Source organism: Metopolophium dirhodum, chromosome 6, assembly GCF_019925205.1.
Source record: "Metopolophium dirhodum isolate CAU chromosome 6, ASM1992520v1, whole genome shotgun sequence".
NCBI lineage: Eukaryota > Metazoa > Arthropoda > Insecta > Hemiptera > Aphididae > Metopolophium > Metopolophium dirhodum.
In genome coordinates this window covers 26,158,628-26,180,694 of record NC_083565.1, presented here as the reverse complement: position 1 = coordinate 26,180,694, position 22,067 = coordinate 26,158,628, and the positions used below count along the sequence as shown (strand labels likewise).

The 22,067-nt window shown below is 34.2% G+C and overlaps 1 protein-coding gene across 1 annotated transcript; it reads left to right on the top strand.

The window, feature by feature from the left end:
• The first annotated feature begins 5,331 nt into the window (after positions 1 to 5,331).
• Positions 5,332 to 6,342, top strand: LOC132947581 (uncharacterized). Its single transcript, XM_061017876.1, has 2 exons — positions 5,332 to 5,593; positions 5,665 to 6,342. The coding sequence occupies exon 2, from the start codon at positions 5,719 to 5,721 to the stop codon at positions 6,340 to 6,342; it is 624 nt and encodes a 207-aa protein (XP_060873859.1). The 5' UTR covers positions 5,332 to 5,593; positions 5,665 to 5,718.
• Positions 6,343 to 22,067: the final 15,725 nt, after the last annotated feature.

Here is a 22,067-nt window from a genome sequence, read left to right as displayed (position 1 = left end):
GGACTTTGAGATGATTATAATATAATAATTATTATTTTTGTTTCTTAACGGTTGCTATTGGTTTTAATAATATTAATAATAATTAATAATGTGTTTAACCAAACAAACTCTTCAGCTTTATGATATTAATATAGACAGCATAGAAAATTAAATTTAAATTTACACCTAAAACTGAGATCGTTGCTATTGGTAGCTATTGGTGCTATTGGTATGATAAATTGGGTACCAAAATAAAAAAAACACTGCGATATAATGGAAAGAATGATAATATGTGTAATATTGATCTCTGTGGATTTGCATTTCTTAATAATTATTAAAATTATATATTTTATATAATTAACACTGTAACACATGATAGTTATATTGTTGATTGATAGGTAAGCTTAGTTTTCAAAATAATGTATCTTATATTTAGCAAATTGGATCAAGATGGTACTTTAAAGCGGTAATTTTTCAATTTTCTGGTAACTAAAAGGTTCTACATACATAATAATATACATATAATATTATATTATTACAGTTTATTTAACAGACCAAATGTTATTTTCTAAACATAATCAAATTTGTTTTTTAAAAACCTTGAATATTCTTATAAGCTATTTCGTTACATAAATTATATTCTAATTGATGATGATAACATACAAAAATATTTAAATATTTTTCAATTTATTACACACATAGGCTTTTACAGCTTTTAGTGATTTAAAATAATTATAAAAGTTACCTCACTAACTTACTTACAGAACGAGTGGTATATAAAAGTGGGGGGGGGGAGAATTATCTGTGTTACAACCCCCACAGGTTTTTCTTTTTGCTATTGAAAACCGTCAAAGCCCAAAAGTAACAGTTACATTAATAAGTGTGTGGTGTGTCCCCTGAAATCAGATGTATTTTAGGCACTGTAGTTAGGTACTTACTACCTTATATTAAATGCACCATAATATGATATAAATGTATATAATATAAGAAACACGTAATAAAAAAGGTGGGTAAGTGGTTGTCGCTCTGCTGTAGGTAGATTTCAAGTGGGTCACTGTATAATAGATAGTATTAAATTTGAATTCAATGATATTATTTAACCAATTATTTTGTATAAGAATTTAAACTTCAAATTTTATCTTATTTAAAATGTAATAATTATTTTGTATTAAAAATGTATAAAATAATCCACTTTTATAGCTATGGTTTGAAAATTTAAAACAAGATTCCATGTAAGTAGGTATTCTGTAACCAAAACAGTTTCTTTGGTTCTTGGTGTAAGTGGTGTAACTTAAGGAGTAAAATAAATTACTTATGTGCCGTACTTAGGTTTTTCTTAATTTATGTCGATAAAAAATGTTTCACTCCGTCAATTAACTTAAAAATGTAAATACCTAGAATACGTTTCTAGCAAGTTGTTGTTAGTGGAAATTAAAAAAAAAGTTGAGCTTAAATCCACAATAGTTTTTTTATGGGCGTCAGAAGTTAGAAAGTAAAATCACGAAAATGTGCTAACTATTTTGAGTTAGATATTTATAAGAATTTATATTTTTATTCAAAAATTGAATACATACGATTCTAATTTCCAGTTGTTCTACCCTTGACCCAAATAAAAAATATCAGAGCTGTAACTACTGTCGTGTATTACTAGGAATCGTGTTTTTAATTTCTTATTAATTAAATTAATTAAGGTTCTTATATTCTATAAATTAAAATAATAATAAAAGGTGGGTATCGCTTTGCTGAACATTACGTGTTGTGTAGTTAGTGGCTGGTGGGTCAATATTATGGATGTATTAAATTAAATTTAATGATATAAAATCATTTTATACGAAAAAATGATTCTGAGCGAAGAGCCAAAGAGTGTCAGCCTATATTACAATATAAGTACCTATATTTTATGGTATTGTTGTTAAAGTAATTTATTCTACTTTTAGTAAAACAGTAAATTCAATTAAATTTTACCAAAAACATTTTATTCGATATACTTTAAAAGTTTAAACGCTTCAAGTAGGAACAGTATGAAATACTTATGAAAAATCTAAAAAAATATTAACCCTTGACTATTGAACATTTTATACATTTTTAACTACAAAATAATTTACAAATTGTTGATGAATTTTGTAAAAATTTGAACTTTAAATGCTTATAAAAAATAGTGGCTATGTATCTTTAATATTTTTGAACAGATATTATAGTAACTATAAGGATCTTTGTATTACATTTTCAAGCTCATTGACATAGCAAAGAACTTTTTTTGACACTAATTGTAAAAACATAACTATTTAAAATGTCTTATCCCTACAATTAGCTGAAAAAGAGTAAAACGGTGTATGGAAAGTGCTAAATGGAACATTCGGTGAAAAAATCATATATCTGTTGTTATTTTTTTTAGTTACATCAAAAAACAAAATCAATTTTTAAGGAACCTTATAGAGAAGCACTAAGCATTTATTTGTATTATAGTTTTAAAGCAAGCTAAGGATATTTTAAGATTGTAACATATAAATATTTGTTTATTCATTTATATTGATATTTATATTCAATACAAATATAAGTCAACGCACACAATTACATAAGCAATGTGTCCCCTAAACAGGTGGGTGTGTTAATTAATGACACAGTAAAATGGCTTTAAAATGAAAACCTACCAATAATATTCTCACCTTTAAGTTTCATAATTCATGCCAATATTGTAAGGCTTGATCTGAGCCAGCAGTATTATCCCTACGAAAGTCAGCGTCTGAAAAATTGTCAATATATTGGCTCGACTTCCTAGATCCTTGTATGTGGTACATCATATGTTTCAGTTTTGAAAACCTTAATAGTATAGAATAACAATTAAGTGGCTTTTGGTTTTGACAAACATTTAAATCGGAGACTTGTGTAATATACTTACATGAGTGTGTGTGTGAATTAGACATTATTAAGTTTCTAAGGCCTTTCTGCGTGAATTAAAATCATCAACTGTAACATCTCCAAATGCTTAATGTATCTGTTCATTTTCTTCTGACTCATCGTTGGATAAATATGATTTTCTGAAATTGTCAAGTTGTAAAAAACATATAAATATTAAAATATCTAATTCATGAATTATGTTAAATGATTTCACCTCCTAGATGCGATTTACCAGTCATGTTCAGAGTAGTACTAATGTTGCCGTAAATTACTAACATTTATTTTAATTCTGTATCCCAGACAAGTGGTTTGGATTATGTTTTGAGACACCTCTGACCGTGTTTACTTATTTACTTAGCATTGTTTACAATCACTAATTGTTTAAAATTTACAAATTACACATTTTCAAAATACTGACGATATTATATTGTTAGGGGTGGCAAAATTCGCGATTTCGCCTATAGTTCACTATTTTTGCTTGAGCCGGTCCTGCCATTAATGAGTATACTCCGCAGTAAACACGTCGATCGATTTTACTGTAATAGGTTAAAATTCCTATTCAATAAAACCGTATTTATACATAATAACTACCTCCATAATCCGACACACTCGGTAATATGAAATTTTTTTAGTCACCACCGACCTGTTTGATTAGTTTTTTTTTACCAACCGATATCCGTAGCGTGTGTAATCAGTTATTGGTTGTAGGTTATTAACCGCCACTGTACTACCTTGAAAGGTACTTATGTAATATGCATTGCAATTTAAACTTTCGGTAACTGTATACTTATACTAGGATTTCAACCGATTTTTGTATTTCTAAACAAACAATGAAAACAAATATTAATTTTTTTAAATATCATTATAAGTACGGATTTTTTATTTTTATCTGATTTCTGTTTGAATATATTATGATTTTTTCGATAATCCGTCAGTTCTGTGATTCAAATTGTATACATTACCTATATTATCGTTTACAAATATTTAAATGAAAACGCTTAAATCATATTTCTAATTTTCCTATATTATATCTACCTACCATGAATACACGATAGTTCAACACAATATTCATGTACTTGCTTTTGACTGTATATTATGAACAAATAATATTAAAATTATTATTAGCCAGCACATATTATAATATTCGATTTGACGAGTTTCTTCTATATTAACCTACAATTAATTTTATTATATTTTTTGTAAGTTTTTTTGTAATAAATAAATTTGTAATTAATATTATATTTAATAATAATTAGAAACCAACCAGCAATAATCTGATTGTATGCGTGCAATGTGTCGCTTTACGTTTACGATATACAAGTATAATATACCAATAAAAAGTAAATGGTACATACGTTCAGTGGCGTGGCGAACTTCATTAACTTATGACTTATGAGGCACAAAAATTTATATTCGCAATTATAAATACTTATATATAAATAATTACTTATTTACGTAAATGGTAACTGAGAATGATTGGCTCAGTCTTACAGTCTTAGTGTGTACTTAATAAATTATTTACTATATTTGAAATGCTCCTAGTCTCCAGGATTCCCACCACCCTTAAAGCGGAGGCACGTGCCTCAAATAAATCCCTTCATCACGCCACTGCCTACGTTTTACGGTGAATGTAAATTATCTTGTTATACTATCATCACATTAACCGTGCAAAAGTTTGAACTATATTAGGAACAATTAATATTAGGAACATTTAATGTGTGTAATTGTTAAACTTTGTCTATTATTTTTAGCTCGACCATTTATTTAACGAAAATATTGATAAACTAGGAAAAAAAGTTACGTACTTTGACGAACAGTGTGCCAATATCTCTGCCATTACATTAACTCTTCGAAGATAATATAAAGTTCGCCGACTGTTTGAAAATATGTTACTAAAAAAATAAACCAAACAGTTATAACAATATATTATGCATATTATTTATAAGCGAGGCTAAATTCACAACCAGATTTCTAAGTTAGGTTTTTTTTTTATTATTATTGAATTAAGGCTTCGACATCTTAGGTCATTAGACTGAATGGTATTTTTAGTCAGTTTTTTAGTGTGAGGAAGGCCGAAGGGTACGTTTTGGAGCACGTGTATATGTATTGAGGATTTGTCGTTAAAAATCTGGGTGGTCTCACCCATCCGGAAACTAGCGACACCGGCTGATGCTTAACTTCAGAACACGTTAATGACAGAGGCCAACCACCGCGCCACAGGAACAGTGGAACCTCGGTATCCCGAACTCCAGTATCTCGAAGTTTCTGCACATCGAACATAGTTTTCAGTCCCGATCATTCGTTTATATATTTCGATAGGTTCGAAAAAACCAGCAATGATAACAAAGAATATATTGACACCTTTTAAAAGTAACAATTAAATGCAAATGCTATTATAAATCGGCCAAAAAGTCCGAACTACAATTAAACGTGTACGCACGTACTCAAAAAAAATCACGGCGTTGTAAAACAATTGATACATTCATCGTTCCACCCAGTGAATGTAAAAGACTTCACTTAAAAGTATAAGACGAGCACCAATACAATTCGAAAGACGAATCCTCGATAAAATCATATTATATTATAGGTACCTACCCGTAGGCATAAGTACGTATCGATAATAATGATGTTTGGGAAAATAAGCCGTTAAATAAACGACGCGGTCGTACTCACGCTGGCTAGCAATAAACGACGTCGTAACCGTCGTCTGGGCAATGTTTGTATTTTTCGGTGACTGCTTAGACCGAAATTGTTTTTATAACTCACTTACAATTTTGTCTCCAACAGTATTAGATACTTGTTCCATACTATACCGGAAAAAATCACTGTTAATAAAATAACATGGCCACGACGGAGATCGATATAGACGCAATCCTGAGGGAGATGATTCACAGTCTTATTGACGAATTTTTCGTCGACGAAAATCAAGAGCATATCGATGAAGAGCAAGTTCCAGAGGGCATCAACAGCATGAAAGACCCAGCTTTAGATGACGTCGTGAACACCCTTTTGGGTGAGATAGCCGAAGCTGTCTGCGTCAAAGTCGACGAAGGGCAAAATTTGGATTACGATAAAAATCAAGGAGATATTGAAAACGAGAACCATCGAGAGCCTATGGACGAAAAGGAAGTTCCAGAGGATATCTATGACAAAGAAGACCCAGATGACGTCGTGAACACCCTTTTGGGTGAGATTGTTGAAGCTGTCTGCGACGAACACTCATCGGAGGCTATGGCCAGCGGAGACGCAGAGACAGTTAAAGTTCCGGAACAGATGATAGAGACACCGGCCGAGGGCAAAGAGAGGGACGGAAATGGACTGGCCAGGATACCTGAATCGGAAGCACTGAAACCAGCAGACCCCACACCTCCACGTGGACGCGCAAGGCGAATAGTGGCCACCACGTGGAAGGGTGTGAGGCGGGTCACACGCCTGGTGCTGTGCGGATGCTTCCGAGGAGAGTGAAGCCGCAGTCCACCCCTCCCTCCTCCTCGGACCGAAGAACACCAGACAAGACGGCGGCGACATGGGGGATTGATACGTGACAGAGCACTTTACGGTGTACGGCGGTAAGTCACCCTGTACGTTTTCCGGCCACCCGCGGAAAGATGAGGTCGTGGTCGATGGTGTCGCGAGCTCGCGGTTTCTGACACGCGAGACCATCTGTGGCTGCTCGGGGATGGCCCAGCAGCGTAGGTCGTGAGAGGAGCGACGGACGGACGACGACGACGACGACGACATACGACGGCTAGCTAGACCAGCGTGGGCAACGATACCGCCCCGACGGTACTTCGACGACAGCTGCAGTTTGCACGTAGGCGACTCGTGACGGCGGCGGCGGAGATCTCGGAGCACGATGGGTGAGCGATAGAGCTAAGGTAAGCTATGGGAACACGGACGTCGCTGCATCGCCTGACCCGCAGAAACTGATCATGTTTCAGGGTCCGGCGGTGTGCGACTCCACGGCGGAGGGGCCATCGGCGCGGCAGACACTGTGCCGACGGGACCCCAGGACGAAAATCACGGAGTGGATCAGGACCATGGTGCGTTGTGGCATGGTCCGACGATTCTCTCTCCTTTTCGTCCAGTGGTGGTCCCTCCGGTCGCCGCTGATTCCACAGCCCCAAATAGCTGTCTTCGCTCGCTCAGTGCTTTAGTGTCTCCGTCGTCGCCGTCACAACAGTCGTCTTCAGCATCTGCGCATCGTCAACGCGCATGACATCGCGCACTAGCCGCTCACCGTCAATCGTCGTCCAATGTCGCTCCCGCGGCCTTCGCAGTCGGGTCCAACCAGCCGTCACGATGGTCGTCACCCGCGAGCAAACGCGCCAGCGATCACACTCGTCTGCCTTAGGGACCGGCCGCGAAAACGTATGGAGGTGACCAGTGGCCTTTGCATCTGCACGCACCTCGCCATCACGTATCAATCCCCCCGCTTTTGTGTCTTGTCTGGTGTTTTTTTTTTTTTATTATATTAATATTTTTTTCATATTCAAAATTGTTAAATTTTCTGACCATTTTGCGTCAAACCTTATCTTTCGGCTCAACAAACATAAATTTTTTTAATTATATATTACCATTAATTCAAACCATTTTGCGTCAAACTACTTATCCTTTGCTCACCACCAATAAATTTTTTTTATATAATATTATGTCATCAGACAATTTTGTGTAAAACTTCTTTCGGCTCAAAAAAAATAAAAATTATGTGGTTAAAATATTGTTTCTTTTTTTCGTATTAATAGTGTATTTGAATTTTTATTTATTTCAACAGAATAATAGGTAGAATAATATTAATATATAATCGATATATTACACTAACTTTGAAATTCTACAACTATTAGCTAACTTTTGCTCCTTATAAATAAATAGGTACACTTATTAAGCTTATACATGTACGTTGCATTGAAATTTTGTAAAATCATAAAATTATTTATTGCTATCTAAGATAACTCAAACACACACATGTATATTAGTTATTACTTATTTGTTATGACAATAAGTATTTTAAACAATTTTGTAATTTAAAAATATTATTCGTGGGTACATTTAACGTATTTTATTATATTTTAATATTTTATACACACGATAACGTTTTCAAACGCAATGTTTTCGGCAAAAGTTAATTCAACTTACTGTACTTCTACCTAATACTTTTTGAGATACTTACACTAGCTGACTACTGAGACGTTGAGAGTTTGAGACGCTGGTCACTGACTTACATAATTACTATTCGGCATTCGCCCTATACATGGGTAGGTATGAAAAGATTTTGATAATTTAAATACACTGTTGACATTTAGTAAGTACTCAAAACTATAATGATTCATTTATACAATTTGCTTTACTTCAGAAGACCGTAAAATTCGTAGGCCCATTTTAACAAAGTCCGATAATGACAATAATTGACAATAGTCGTTTACGCAGTACCAAAAAAAAAAAAAAACAAAGATTTACTCGTATGTAAATTGAAACATCAGTGTGATTAAATCATTTACCGGAAGCCCGAAGGACTTTCAATCACTCTGCGCGTACGGCAACTGGATCTACTAGACGGGCTAGATGGAGCTCCACTGAAATGTATTGAAATACAATTTTAAAAAAAAATTACAAGATATAAGCATAATGTGTCAACACAATGTCGTTTACAAATGTTGTACCGGAAGTAATTCGGGCTTCCATTATCCACGCATCAATAATGAATACATATTATATTCCACTTGCGAATTTACCAAGTGCATAATATATTGTGATTTGTGGTAGTGTGGTTACATGTAGTACGATGAGACCCACCAAACATATGTACAGGGCGTCCAGTAAAGAGCAAAGCAAACGTTAACCAAATATTTGAAAAGACAATTTGAAAGAAAAGTTTAAATGAAAGTTATATATTTGTTTAAAGTTTGGCCATCTCTTTATTGAGCGTTCTGTACAAATATATATTATTATATACATTTAAAAATGTAAGTCTCAGCTAAATCGTGCTCTGGACCATATAGGTACCAAGTGAAGGATACTGAATAAACTATACGACTTGACAAATAGTGGTGCGTTGACTTGAAGAACCACGTACACAATTTAACCTACAAAAGATATATGTCCAGTAAAAAGCAAACACTAACCAAATATTTCAAATTAAAAACTTAAAGTAGTTATTTTTAAATTATAAGTATTTCTGTACATTTGTTTAGCATTTGATAATTTTTTATTGGGCGTCCTGTACATATATATTTACATAAAAAAGAGAGTCATAAACTCCTAGAAAAACTGAGCACAGCACAAGGTACTAAAAAATTATACGACCTATCCAAAAGTACGTTGACTTGAAGAACTGTGTACATAGGTAATAGTTGAATGATGAACCTGCAGAAAATATATACAGGGCATCCAGTAAAGAGTAATCATTAACCTAATATTTATATATATTAGTTTATTTATTAATCTATTAATATAAATAATTTAGTTTATGTGCCGCCGTCCCGCGTGTATATCGATAATTTTTTAGAAAAGTCGAGTTTTACTATATACAGGCAGAAATACATGTTTTTTTTTGATTTAATAAACTGCGTTATTATTATATTAGACTGCCTTTTATCCTTTTGCCTACTCGGTCTGTACGTAGGTACATGTATATATTATAATAAATAATAAATTTATAAATATTAATTATATAAAAAAATATCCTAGCTCGAGTCGAGTCGACTATACTCTAGGTATGTATAATCATGAGCATAAAATCAAATTAATAACTAACCTACATGTATACTATATGACTTAATGAGGATCTATTTATTTATTAATATATATTATATAGTAACTGTAGCAGTATTTGTATGCTACATTAAATTATGAATTGCCAAAATAAGAAAGTGGCTATTTGATTACCTCAACCAGCTAACTCACCTGACAACTGTAATATTATATTGATATGTATGTAATTATTAGTTCATATATCATAGGTATACACATTATGTTTTTTTGGGTTGTGTAGTATATCGTTTGTATTGTGTGTAGTTATATACTACGGCGAACGTCGTTCGAGGTGACTGACCTGCTAGACACCCAACAAAATTCGTTGGCTGTATGATTTGAATGGACGCGCGAAATTTTTTAATTTTTTTTCACGTAATTTATTACTTATATTTGCTTTTTTGGTAACAGTAATGAACGTTGTCCGCGATCCGACGCAGTCGTATTGCATACCTGATGACGTGACCCGGCCGTCGCAAATTATCCGCTATCCGACGAAGTCAGATAGCCTACCTTTATTACTACGGCGGAAGTCATTTCGATAGCTCAAACACTTCACATAGTCATACTGTGTAATTTTTTGTAAGTTATAATCTGAAATTTTATTATTTATATAGTTTTGTTTTTCTTCTGTTTTTTACTTTTTTTTGAGATTTATTCAATTCTGATGTTCTTATCGTTATATATGTATTTGTGTGAAACGTTTTTAAAACTTCTATTATTTTGAATATATCAGGATGATGATGATAAAAATTTGAATTGAATTTGAATCAAAATTATTTAAGCAAAGTGCTGCATTTATAATGCACTAAGCGTGAACGGGATATGATCTGGTGTGTTTAATTTTGATCCATTGCATGTTGTATGCTTATATTTATGTTCTTTTGAGTATATTAATCAAACATAGTACCTATATATAGGTACCAAGTACCTATATTTCTCAGAGAGCAGATTATATCCGACTATATAGGTGTCTATTTATGCTGTACTTAACTTTTTTGGCTTACTAATCAGTCTTAGCAATAAATATTAAATACGATTTTCAGTTCTGGAAAATATTATGATCCAACCTGTGGCCTTTCAATCTGGAGTTGTAAACGATGATATCAATATATGTAAGCGGAAAAGAACACTGGAAAAGAATGTAAAATTTAAATTATTTATTCTATTTTAATATAACATGACGTCTTATATTTCTATAATTGTCATTGTAGAGTACAATTCAAACTCCAGTACGATGTCCGAGTGTAATACAATTGGGAAAATTTGAAGTGGAGACTTGTTATTCATGTCCATTTCCACAGGAGGAGAATTCTCCGAGATTAATATTTTGTGCATTTTGTTTAAAATACACAAAATGTCAATCGATTCTGGAAAGACATATGCGACACTGTAATTGGAGAACACCACCAGGCACAGAAATCTACCAATGTGGAAACGCAGAACCGGCTGTCACTGGTGTTCCCCTGCTCGGTGCTGTTCTCGGCGCTGCCCTCCACCGTGCTGGCTGCCCGAGTGGGCCGTCGGCCACTGATGATTGTGCCGTGCGCTTCGTGCCTTGTGTTCGACATGGCCGTATTCGAGTACTTTTACGTGGACAGGTGCATCGCCGAATTTACTATGTTCACCAGCTGATGGCCAAGTTAGTTTTTCCTGATAACAAAAAAATAACGATTTTAAATTATTATAATATTTTTTTTTAGGATGTTAACATTTTGAAGAACCTCTGAAGTGTATTCCACGGACAGTAGGTTAAGTTAGCCCTAACCTTAGTGTACGTGTGCGCGGCCGGCATGTACCTGGATTACACCCGGCTTACGCGGTCAACACTATATCACAATCACCGTCACGATGTTCCTGGCCTTCAAGATTTACACTTTGCTGGCCGACGACGGTGGCATGTACCGCAACTATCTGATATCGTCCCTATTCTGCCTCACGTCCATAGTCATCTGCTTCCTGTGGCTTCCCGAGATCAAGGGCAAGACGTTTGCCGCCATACAGGACCAGCTCCAGAAGGTGGACGATGTGGGTGCATGACGATGACCAATCGGTTTGTATGAGTACGAGTCGAGCACCTGCACGATAATTTTACGACTTTGGACTTGCGTCGAGTGTGCAGAATTTACAGACAAAGTATTCCAGTTTTCAAAAAATTCAACATACATTGTAAACAATTATTTATCTTTAATACTATATCATCATTTATAGTTGCTGATATTTTACACGTGTATATGCTGTATATTTTTTAAATAACGATAAAAAATTATGTAAATATACCAGCTATATGGACACTTTAGTATTAATTGTAAATAATATGATGTATATCAATCAATTTTTCTTTATTTTAAATATTGAATGTACATGCCATTTGATATACATCCAAGCCTATTTTTTCTATTATAATTTAAAGTAAAAACTTTTTATATATGTCATTTTTTCTTTACTAATTCATAAAATCGTAATATTTTAAGTAATTCATTGTCTTTTCATTTATTAATTGCAATTTGCTATCTATACATTTTTTGCTGAGAGTTATTAGGTATTATTTTTTCCTCGAGTAAGAGTATACTGTAATCTCAGATCATATTGTATATGATCAAAGACTGTAATTATGTTTTATTCGAATGGAAAATTACTATTCTGATAAAAGAAAGATTATTATATTTTTTTCAAAAAAAAAAGTACGCTGATGTCTGTTGATTGGTGATTAATAAAAACCCTATTCTGGCTTGGGTAAAATTACATACAATGCATATTGGAAAGGTGTTATTCTAGAATATTTAGATAAACAAAGAAGCATTGACAACATAATATGCATCAATGATGTTAGCAGTGAAACTGGTTATTTAAAAATATTTAATTAGAAACTTTTTACAGCGACGGGTGATAATTTTCTTCGGACTGTCACGGAGTCCTCCACCATGGTGAATACCTACGTGTACCCACTTGAAAATTCTGCCAAACACAAAAACGTGTTCCTCCGACCGTTCCCGTCCATACCAAAAAACCTTACAATACCATCCTACAGCTAATGGCCTCAGTTGTTGGGCTTATGATCAATAAAAATAAAATTATAAAAATAATAATAATTATTACTTTTTGAATAATATGTTTGAACATTGTAATAAATAATATTTTGAATATTTTTGTTTTTATTTTTTGCTGATTCGATCATTTTTGTATTCTGTTACATTTTTTGTATATTATATTATTCAATTTCTTTTTTCGTTATGCGTATGTACTTCTAATAATGCGTCAAATGTAATTTTTTAAATTTATTATTGGTTGATTAAGTTATATATTATGTGAAATTTTTCTCCATTTTGTTTTATAATTTTTATACTGCTTTGCTGTAATTTTCATAATATTATAATACTTTTTTATATTTTCAACTTCTAATTACCTTTTTTTGTAACAATAAATTATGTTTAACTGATTTTTTTTTCGTAATTTTATCACCCATTTGGTAATATATTTTTATATGTTCAGTGTTCACATTATACCTAAAACTCATGTATAACAATTATTTTTGTTGGAATCTTTCAAATTTTTATATTATTAATTATATTTATTAACTTATCGAATTTTTCTTATATTGTTCAATTATTATACAACCAGGGCCGGCTACATAGTGGTCTGAAACGTACATTTACACGGCAAAATGTTAAATTTAGGGGTTTTGACCCTAACAATATAATATTATCAGTATTTTGAAAATGCCGCCTTCTTACTAAATTGCTGCTTAAGTAAGCTCTAGGCGTGTGCCTATGTTGCCTACCCCTTCAGCTGAGCCTGTATATAACTATAATAATATATATAAACTATACTTTTTCTTGTTATTATGTCATTATTATAAAACAACTGTTTCAATATATTATTGTATTTTACGTTCATTTAGTATTATAATATTAATATATATTCATACCTATATTATATTGTCTGAACATTATTGTGTATTTTGACATTCAAAATACCTACCTACATATATTTTTTAAACGTCTACATAGTAGTCAAATCATAATAACTACATATACCTGCTGTTACGAATAATGACGACGACGACTCTGGTGACAGCAGCTCTTCAGAGCGTGTTTGTATATAATAGTTATAATGTACACTACATATACCTATTGTTATAAGACATAATAGTGTATAATATTACGATTTTTACACTATTTTATGATAATATTATTATGTTGGTTTCGTATTGATACATTTTTCGATATTTTATATTCGATTAGATAATCTCGGATGACTCTGCATGCCAGATATCGATTGAAAAACTAATTCGACCATCATATACTGCAGTCAGGTAAGCAGGATTACTACATAATTGAACCACCTGACGACGACCAAGACGTATCTATACTCGAGTAGTCGAGTATATAATATGACTCCAAGGAAATTACTCATAACGGGTGGTACCTATACAATTTTCAATGTAATTTTTCATGTCAAGTGTCATAATATGTTTGAATTGGTATTTAATGACTAGTCCATCACGGAACAACTCGCGTTTCAGAATTGTTTCACTAGCTGGACCGATCATTTAGATCACGTAGAGCGAGTTCCGTTCTCCAGATAATACCAACTAATTAACATTAAATTTTGATTTTTAATAATAAAATTGTATATTTAATTTGTTTTAGTTTTTTTACTGTGAAATTACCTGGACGGCACTCGATGAGTTTTGACTGGAACCTCCAGCAGTGGGTATTGTACGATCGGATCTTTTTCTAGTTCATATAATGTGTCCATATATGTTTATCCTCTGGCAAAACTGCGTCGGTGCTATTCAGAGTTCAGATCGTAACTTTTAATAAATATGCTAACGGTTCGTATCACAATCACCTCCAACAGTGGGTGGCTAACACTAGTTTTAAAGTGCCGGTCGCCGGAACTGAGGCATAGACTGACTGAAGCGAGTAGTGCTGAAACGTGGAATCGTGTCAAAACCCGAAGTGACAGTCACAATAGCAAAACTAAAATATCAGAGATGTTTAGTTTTTTTAACTGTATTTTACAACAATTTTCAGTTTCTAAATTAAAAATATGTAATAATAATTATAGATACCTACTAATTCCATTTGCAAATTGAATTTATATTATGCAATTAAAATCCTTTTATGTATTATTTGTTTTAAATGAGTTCACCATATCTTATATTTATTTAGCTGTGTCAAGTAGAATAAACTTAATGCTTAAAGTTTTTGAGTGATATCATTTGCAAATGCGTAAATTTGTTAAAATGTCTTATCTGTGTATAACTTTATAAAAACCAAGGTGTATTGATCTACCTTGAGAAAAACATATGATTTATCATAGTATTATACCCTATAATAACATAGATAATAGATACCTATATCTTTCTCTATATCTATGTACCTATAATCATTATATCTAAATAATCTATGGGAAACGACAATGGTTGTAGATAAAATTATCGATTCCAATAATTTTTTTCTTGATGTGTTACCATACGTAAATACAAATGTCGTAATAGTGTAATACATTATGTATAGATACTTGTACATTTTATTCCCTTTGGGTTGGTTTTATAAGTCAGTACTTCCAGTGGGGGGCGGAAATATTTAGTGATTTGGGAGTAAAGCAGAAGGAAAAAATTAAAATTGTAAAAAATGTAAGTCATATGTACCTACCAGCTACGCATACAGAAATGTTATTTAATAAGCTAATTCAGTCAAAATACATTTTTACAGTTCATGTTAATAAATATATAACAATATATAACGTATCCTTCATCCAATATGCTTATATTGTATATTTTTATCCCTAAAGTCTAAAGTATAATATTAACGTAATAAAAAAGAATATATTTAAATTGTAATTTATAAGATGTTCTTGTAATGATTAGACCGTGTTTCTGCAGATGAAAATAGTTTGGTTTTTAAGATTCCAAATCTAATTGGTCATTCCTATAATATTATTCATTATTCATCATATAATATTATATGGGTAGGTTATTATTTAATAATTTTGTTTAAAATTTTAATGCAAATGTCGAGAATTCGCTTGATTATTTTTATGTCGCAAATTTCCTAAAATTGGTTGTTGAATTTTTGTTATATCTAGAGCTATAATTTATTTTAATCGAAATAATTTTAATGTTTTTAATACCTACCTAATTAAAATGGTTCTACTTCTACAAGTCGCAATTGTATAGAATATCTATACTTATTTTTTTAGTTGAGTAAAAATATTCTAAAATATTTAACGCTGCTCGTAAACCGTAGTATTTACGATGAGTATAATATCTCCACTAAGTGTTTATAATTGTACATGTCTGATGTCATTGACATTGCAATTTGCAATTAAATTTATTCTACATATTAGATGATATATATATAAGTGCATGATGGGGCATAGGTTTGTACAAATAGGTGATAGGTAAGTTGTAAAATGACGAGCATTAATAATATAATTTTCAAATATTATATTAATTGGTATTTTGGTACTTACCTATATATAATATTAAAATTGGTATCTCTGTTATATCAACTTCATTAAATATCGTTTGGTTATAAACATTTAACGTTTAATTAGTTATAGGTACCTGCAGAATGCGATATTTTATATTGTACAAGTAAACAACACAATGTGATTTCCTAAGAGTTGTAAAATGTACGCACGTTTTTTTATGGTCATATTACTATGGTAGTTACTACTTACTAGTTACTGTCCGTCAACGTGTTAAGGACGATATGCGAGTTGTTCTGTCCAATATTTTCCCCGATTGAAAGCCAATATTGCAATCAAAATAACAGCAAAATGATATGTCACATTGAAACTTGTATACATAAATAATTATAAACTATGAAACAAGGTGATTATTACTATTTCATAATTATTTAATAATGTATTATTGTATTAACTCTCAATATTATCATTAAAAAATAATTAGGATCTTTTCGTTATACGTTTGCCATTTTCTAGTTTACGGGACACCCCGTAAAGTTTGGGTGGACGTCAGTGATGCCTTCGTTACCACTAGCTCGCTGCGCTGCGTTCGGACAAAAAAAATCGAAAATATCCCTCGACTTGCTATGCAACACCACCTCAAGTTGGTCAAAGGGTAACTGCCGTATATCGGCTCTAAATAACGACCTTAATTTTATATGTCTACCGGAAAAGATCCAATGATAAAAATAAAATGTATACATATATTTTTTTTTTATTGGTTGTTTAGGGCGGGTGGGGGGGGGGGGGGTGGGTGGTACATGATCATACTTTATTCTTTATTCTACAAAGGGGTTCATGACTCAGAAAACCTATGACTAAACATTTAACGTTTAATTAGGTATAGGTACCTACAGAATGCGATATTTTATATTGTACAAGTAAACAACACAATGTGATTTCCTTAGAGATGTAAAATGTACGCACGTTCTACATAATACATATTATATTATTATTATTTACAATTCTTGTATTGGTTTTGGTCGTTTATGTCGTATCCGCCGGTGTAATGCGTTAGGTATTATATGATTTATTCAGCAGTTTTCGTCGCCTTTAGCGTTTATACTGCAGGTCCACGGTCATTACTTTGCATAATTGACTAACGAGTTTCTTTATTTAAAATATATATTTTAACGATTTTTTTAGTCGTTAAATCTGTAACGATTGATTATACACTCGAAAAAACGAAAAAAATAGAAATTTTTTTTGTTCACATCAAAATATGTTTATTAACTAAAAACCAAAAAAAGTAAGAAAATGTATGAACAACAATTTTGAAAAAAATAGCACATTGGCTAAAAAAAAATATAAATATAATATTTGACACAATATTATGCGTTTATGATAATAAATAAAAGAAAAAATAATATCTGAACAATTTAATAATTTGAAATAATTTAATAAGATTTAAAGAAAAAAAAAATACGACGGACAGGATAGACACAATAAACAAGGGGGGGAGAATGCGAGATGGCGATTGGTGATGAAATGCAGTGTTGCTGGCCACTGGTCACCTCTGCACGTTCTCCGACCTGTCCCGCGGGTTGACGATTTTCGCTGGCGCGTTTGCTCGGCCGCTTGACGACCTTGCCCAGCCGGCGAGGCCAGACCGAGACAGCCATGGGAGCGACTACGGTTGACGGAGACGGCTGGCGGCTAAAGCGCGACGACTCGTTCGACGGACGGCAAAGACCAAGACGCGGAGCGAGCGAAGTGAGATTTTGTGCTGCGGAACCGGTGGGGACGAGCGAAACGGCCGATGTGGGATTTCCACTGGGCGAAAATGCGAAAGTCAGCAGACCACAGCGTGATCCTTGACTCTCGGTAATTTTCGCCCTGGCGTTTTCCCTTCGGCCGCGTCTTCGTTCCGCCGCCGCGGTGAAGTCGCGCACCGCCAGACCCTGTGAAACAGTTAAGTTTCCGCGAGTCCAGCGCCGCTGACATCCCCGTGTTCCTAGCACGCAAATCTCCATACCACTCACCCCGTGCCGAAGTCTCCACCGCTGCCGTAGTACCGAGTCACCATCGCCGTCGTACCGAGTCGGTATACCGTCGGGGGCGGAATCGTTGCGCGCGCCGGTACCTCTACTATATAGCCGCCGTGTCGTCGCCGTCTTCCGTCGCCGCCACTCCGCGTGACCGTAAGTGCAGCCGGGAACTCACCGAGCCGCCAGAGGGTCTCGCGCGTCAACGACGACCGAGTGCGCTACGCCAGCGAAACCTGTCGCGCCGCGGGTGGTTGGAGAACGTGCGCGGGTGACTTACCGCCGCGCACCGTCCGTGCTCTTTCTCGCATCCTCCCCTCCATTCCGTCGCCGTCATCCTGTCCGTCGTCTTCAGCCCAGGGGCGAGCTGCGGACGGCTTCTCATCGGCGCCAGCACAGACCGCGGAAAAAGCGTCTGACGCCTCTCCACCTCGTACGACGAAGTGGATCGCTGTTTCCGGGTGTGCTGCCGCCGGGTATCCAGCCGTCCGATCAACTCACCATAGCTATTCCTTACAGCTATACCCCTGGCCGGCTCGATGTTCTCATCATCCAACACGTCGTCTGGTCGCAAAACGTCGTCGAGCGGTCCGCCCTCGGGAGTCGGAGTGGGATCGACAGGCCCCGACTCCGAGGACGGCGCGTCCCCACACGACGACGACGCACAAATGTTCGCCTGCAAAATGGAATGGTCCTCTTCTGCTTCCGAAATTTTCGAAACACCTCGACGTTTTCGTCACACTCCTTCCCATCTGCGCCTCCAAGAATCGGCTTTTGTCCATCCGACTCCGGGGTCTGATCGTCGCCACTTGCAGTAGTGCGACCGAATCAATGGCAGACAGAAGAAAGGTCACTAGACGCACGAGGTATTCGTCGCTTTCGTCAGCGTAAGTGGCTTCCATTTTGTTGACTGCGATGTCTTCTAAGGTTTCGAGTAATATGACGTTTGCCGCGTAGCGTGCGATGTTGTAATAGTTAATTGCCATATTTTATTTTTCGGGTGAAGATAATTTGTACGTGCACGTTCGGATTATTGAGAATTGGTATTGAGCTAAATACAATTAATATTAAAAAGCAGAGACCGATCTCTGAGAAAATCTCCCCGACGACGTGTATTACCTACTAGCCAGCTATAGTTTGTTTATCTTTCTCGTCGGCCCGCAGCATTAAAAGAATTTCGAGAGCGTTAATTTTTTTAAACACCATTATTGTTAGATATAGGTATTTATCTTTTAGATATTAAAAAGAAAAAATGTTATGAATTTACAACTCAAAATAATTTTCTCAATTTTCTAACTTTAGACGCTCATAATCTACTATTGTGGATTTACACTCAACTTTTTTTTTAACATCTACTAACAGCAACTTACGAGTACCCTTGTATTAAATTTTCTGGTTTTTGACCGTACATCTCCTGTATAATATAATTAGTAATTAATAATTATAAAATATATTATGTAGGCTGTAAATATAGGTATTATACTATAAATTATTTAATTTTAACATTTAATATTGGTCATAAGTAGTAAGTGGGTCCATAGAGGCGACACTCCACTCCACACAAACTCCACCGCCACACAAACTCCACCGCCACTCCACCCATACCACCGCCACCGCCACTCCACCCGGGGCGACCACCACCACCACTCCACCCGTAACGACCGCCACACCACCCGTGGCGACAATCACCACCACTCCACCGTCACACAAACTCCACCCGGACCGACCACCACCACCCCACCCGGCAGTTCACCACTCCACCCCGGCAGACCGCCACTCCACCCCGGCAGACCACCACACCACACAGCACAACCCTATCACGCGTTATCACAATACAATTAATATGTGTACGTCAGAAAGTAATTATTTAAAAAATATTCGTGTATAATGTTGTACGTATATGATAATATAACGCAAAAATTTGTCCACCGACTGTTTACCTGCAAGGTCGCCGCTAAATGACCACTCCTTTCAGTCTTCACCCTGTTTTTGTATAATGTTTAATATAACGTAAACACACACATACTTTTGTCCGACGACTGTACCCTAACCTACAAGATCACCGCTGAATGACTATTGTTAAATCAAACATTTTAACACACAAGCGTATAACGTGTTACAGTCGTACTGACCTACATAATATTGTTCGTCTTAAAAAATGATCGCATCAGACAAGTGAGTAGAATCGGTAAACACCCTCTACCCTGAGTCTTTTGTAATACTCAGTGCAGACCAAGGACGATACGGTCATTTGATTACATGTGTCAACCCCTACCAGGGATGTTTACCCCTTCCAGGGTAAAAGAGTCTTTTTTATAATAATAATCACTAAAGACCCAGGACAAGTCAGTCTGTCAACTTGTACACTACCATTCAGACGTTATATTTTTAAAAATGTTTAAATGCAACGAGTGCTTATCCGTTTTCTCTCGGAAAGATAATTTAACTAGGCATTTAAAGAGTCATAAAAAAAAAAAAATTCAAATGTGCGGTTTGTGGTGTTTTATTTGTTCGAAATGACAGTCTTAAAAGACACACGAAAAATAGGCATGGTAATCTACGAAAACATATGAAAAAAAATCACGGTAAGTACATGGTTATAACTTAAAAATATTTTGTACCCCATCGATCATTTTTAAGGAGTTTTGTTTAGGCAATACGTAGTTATTCAACCTGTATCATTTTTAAGGAGCTTAGAAAAATATTTGTAAACATTTACCTAGTAGTAGTGTTAGGGGTGTGTATATTTTCTTTTTATTAATATTATTATTATTTTGCTAGATGATAATATAACGTTTGAAGACGACGAATTGTGCACTAATGTCGAAAATAATGAAACAAGTACGAAAAATTATCTATACTTAGTGTCAAATATTATTATAATTATTATTTTCCCAGATACAACGTTTCAAGACGACGAATATTGCGCTAAAGTGTTGGATAAGTTCGAAAATAATGAAACAAGTATGAAATGTACCTATATTTAGTGTAAAATATTAATATTATTATTTTCCTAGATGATATAATGTTTGAAGACGACGAATTGTGCACTAATGTCGAAAATAATGAAACAAGTACGAAAAATTATCTATACTTAGTGTCAAATATTATTATAATTATTATTTTCCCAGATACAACGTTTCAAGACGACGAATATTGCGCTAAAGTGATGGATAAGTTCGAAAATAATGAAATAAGTATGAAAATAATGAAATAAGTATGAAATGTACCTATATTTAGTGTAAAATATTAATATTATTATTTTCCTAGATGATATAATGTTTGAAGACGACGAATATTGCACTAAAGTGTTGGATAATTTCGAAAAAAGTATGATAAACTATTTATATTTATATTTATATATCAACATATTTTTTTTTCTATAGGTAAGCATAAGAATATGATTGAAGTAGCCCCCGATATTTTCGTTGAGAATATACCAGCTGGACCTTCTAATCAAAGTATTTATTTAGTATTTTTATATTAGTGTATATTTTTATATGAGTGCAAATTTTTTTTTAGGTAAACGTATACACATAGACACACCGCTCGGAGCAAAAAAAGCAAAACTAGCATACAACGTTGAAACGCTCATCTTAGAGTCTGACTTGTTGAAAATTAACAATAAGAAAACTAAATTTATAAAAAAGTATAATGCTTATATGATTGATTATAATATCACATTAAAACCTATGTCGGGGGATTTAGATATAGTTAGTTTAAATACGTTATTGGAGGAAGGATTACAAAATATGATTGAAAATATTAAAAAAATTACAAATTTCGCTGATGGTGACATCGTTAATATGCACGCCAACAATCCGAAGTTTTTTACACCAATATCCACTGGCAATATGACGTGTAATGTGTCAGGAGAAAAAATTTTAAATAAAATCAGTGATATATTAACGTCGGATCAATCAGTGAACATCAACGATACGGTGTTCGGTTTTCAAGTTATCATAATGCCTAAAG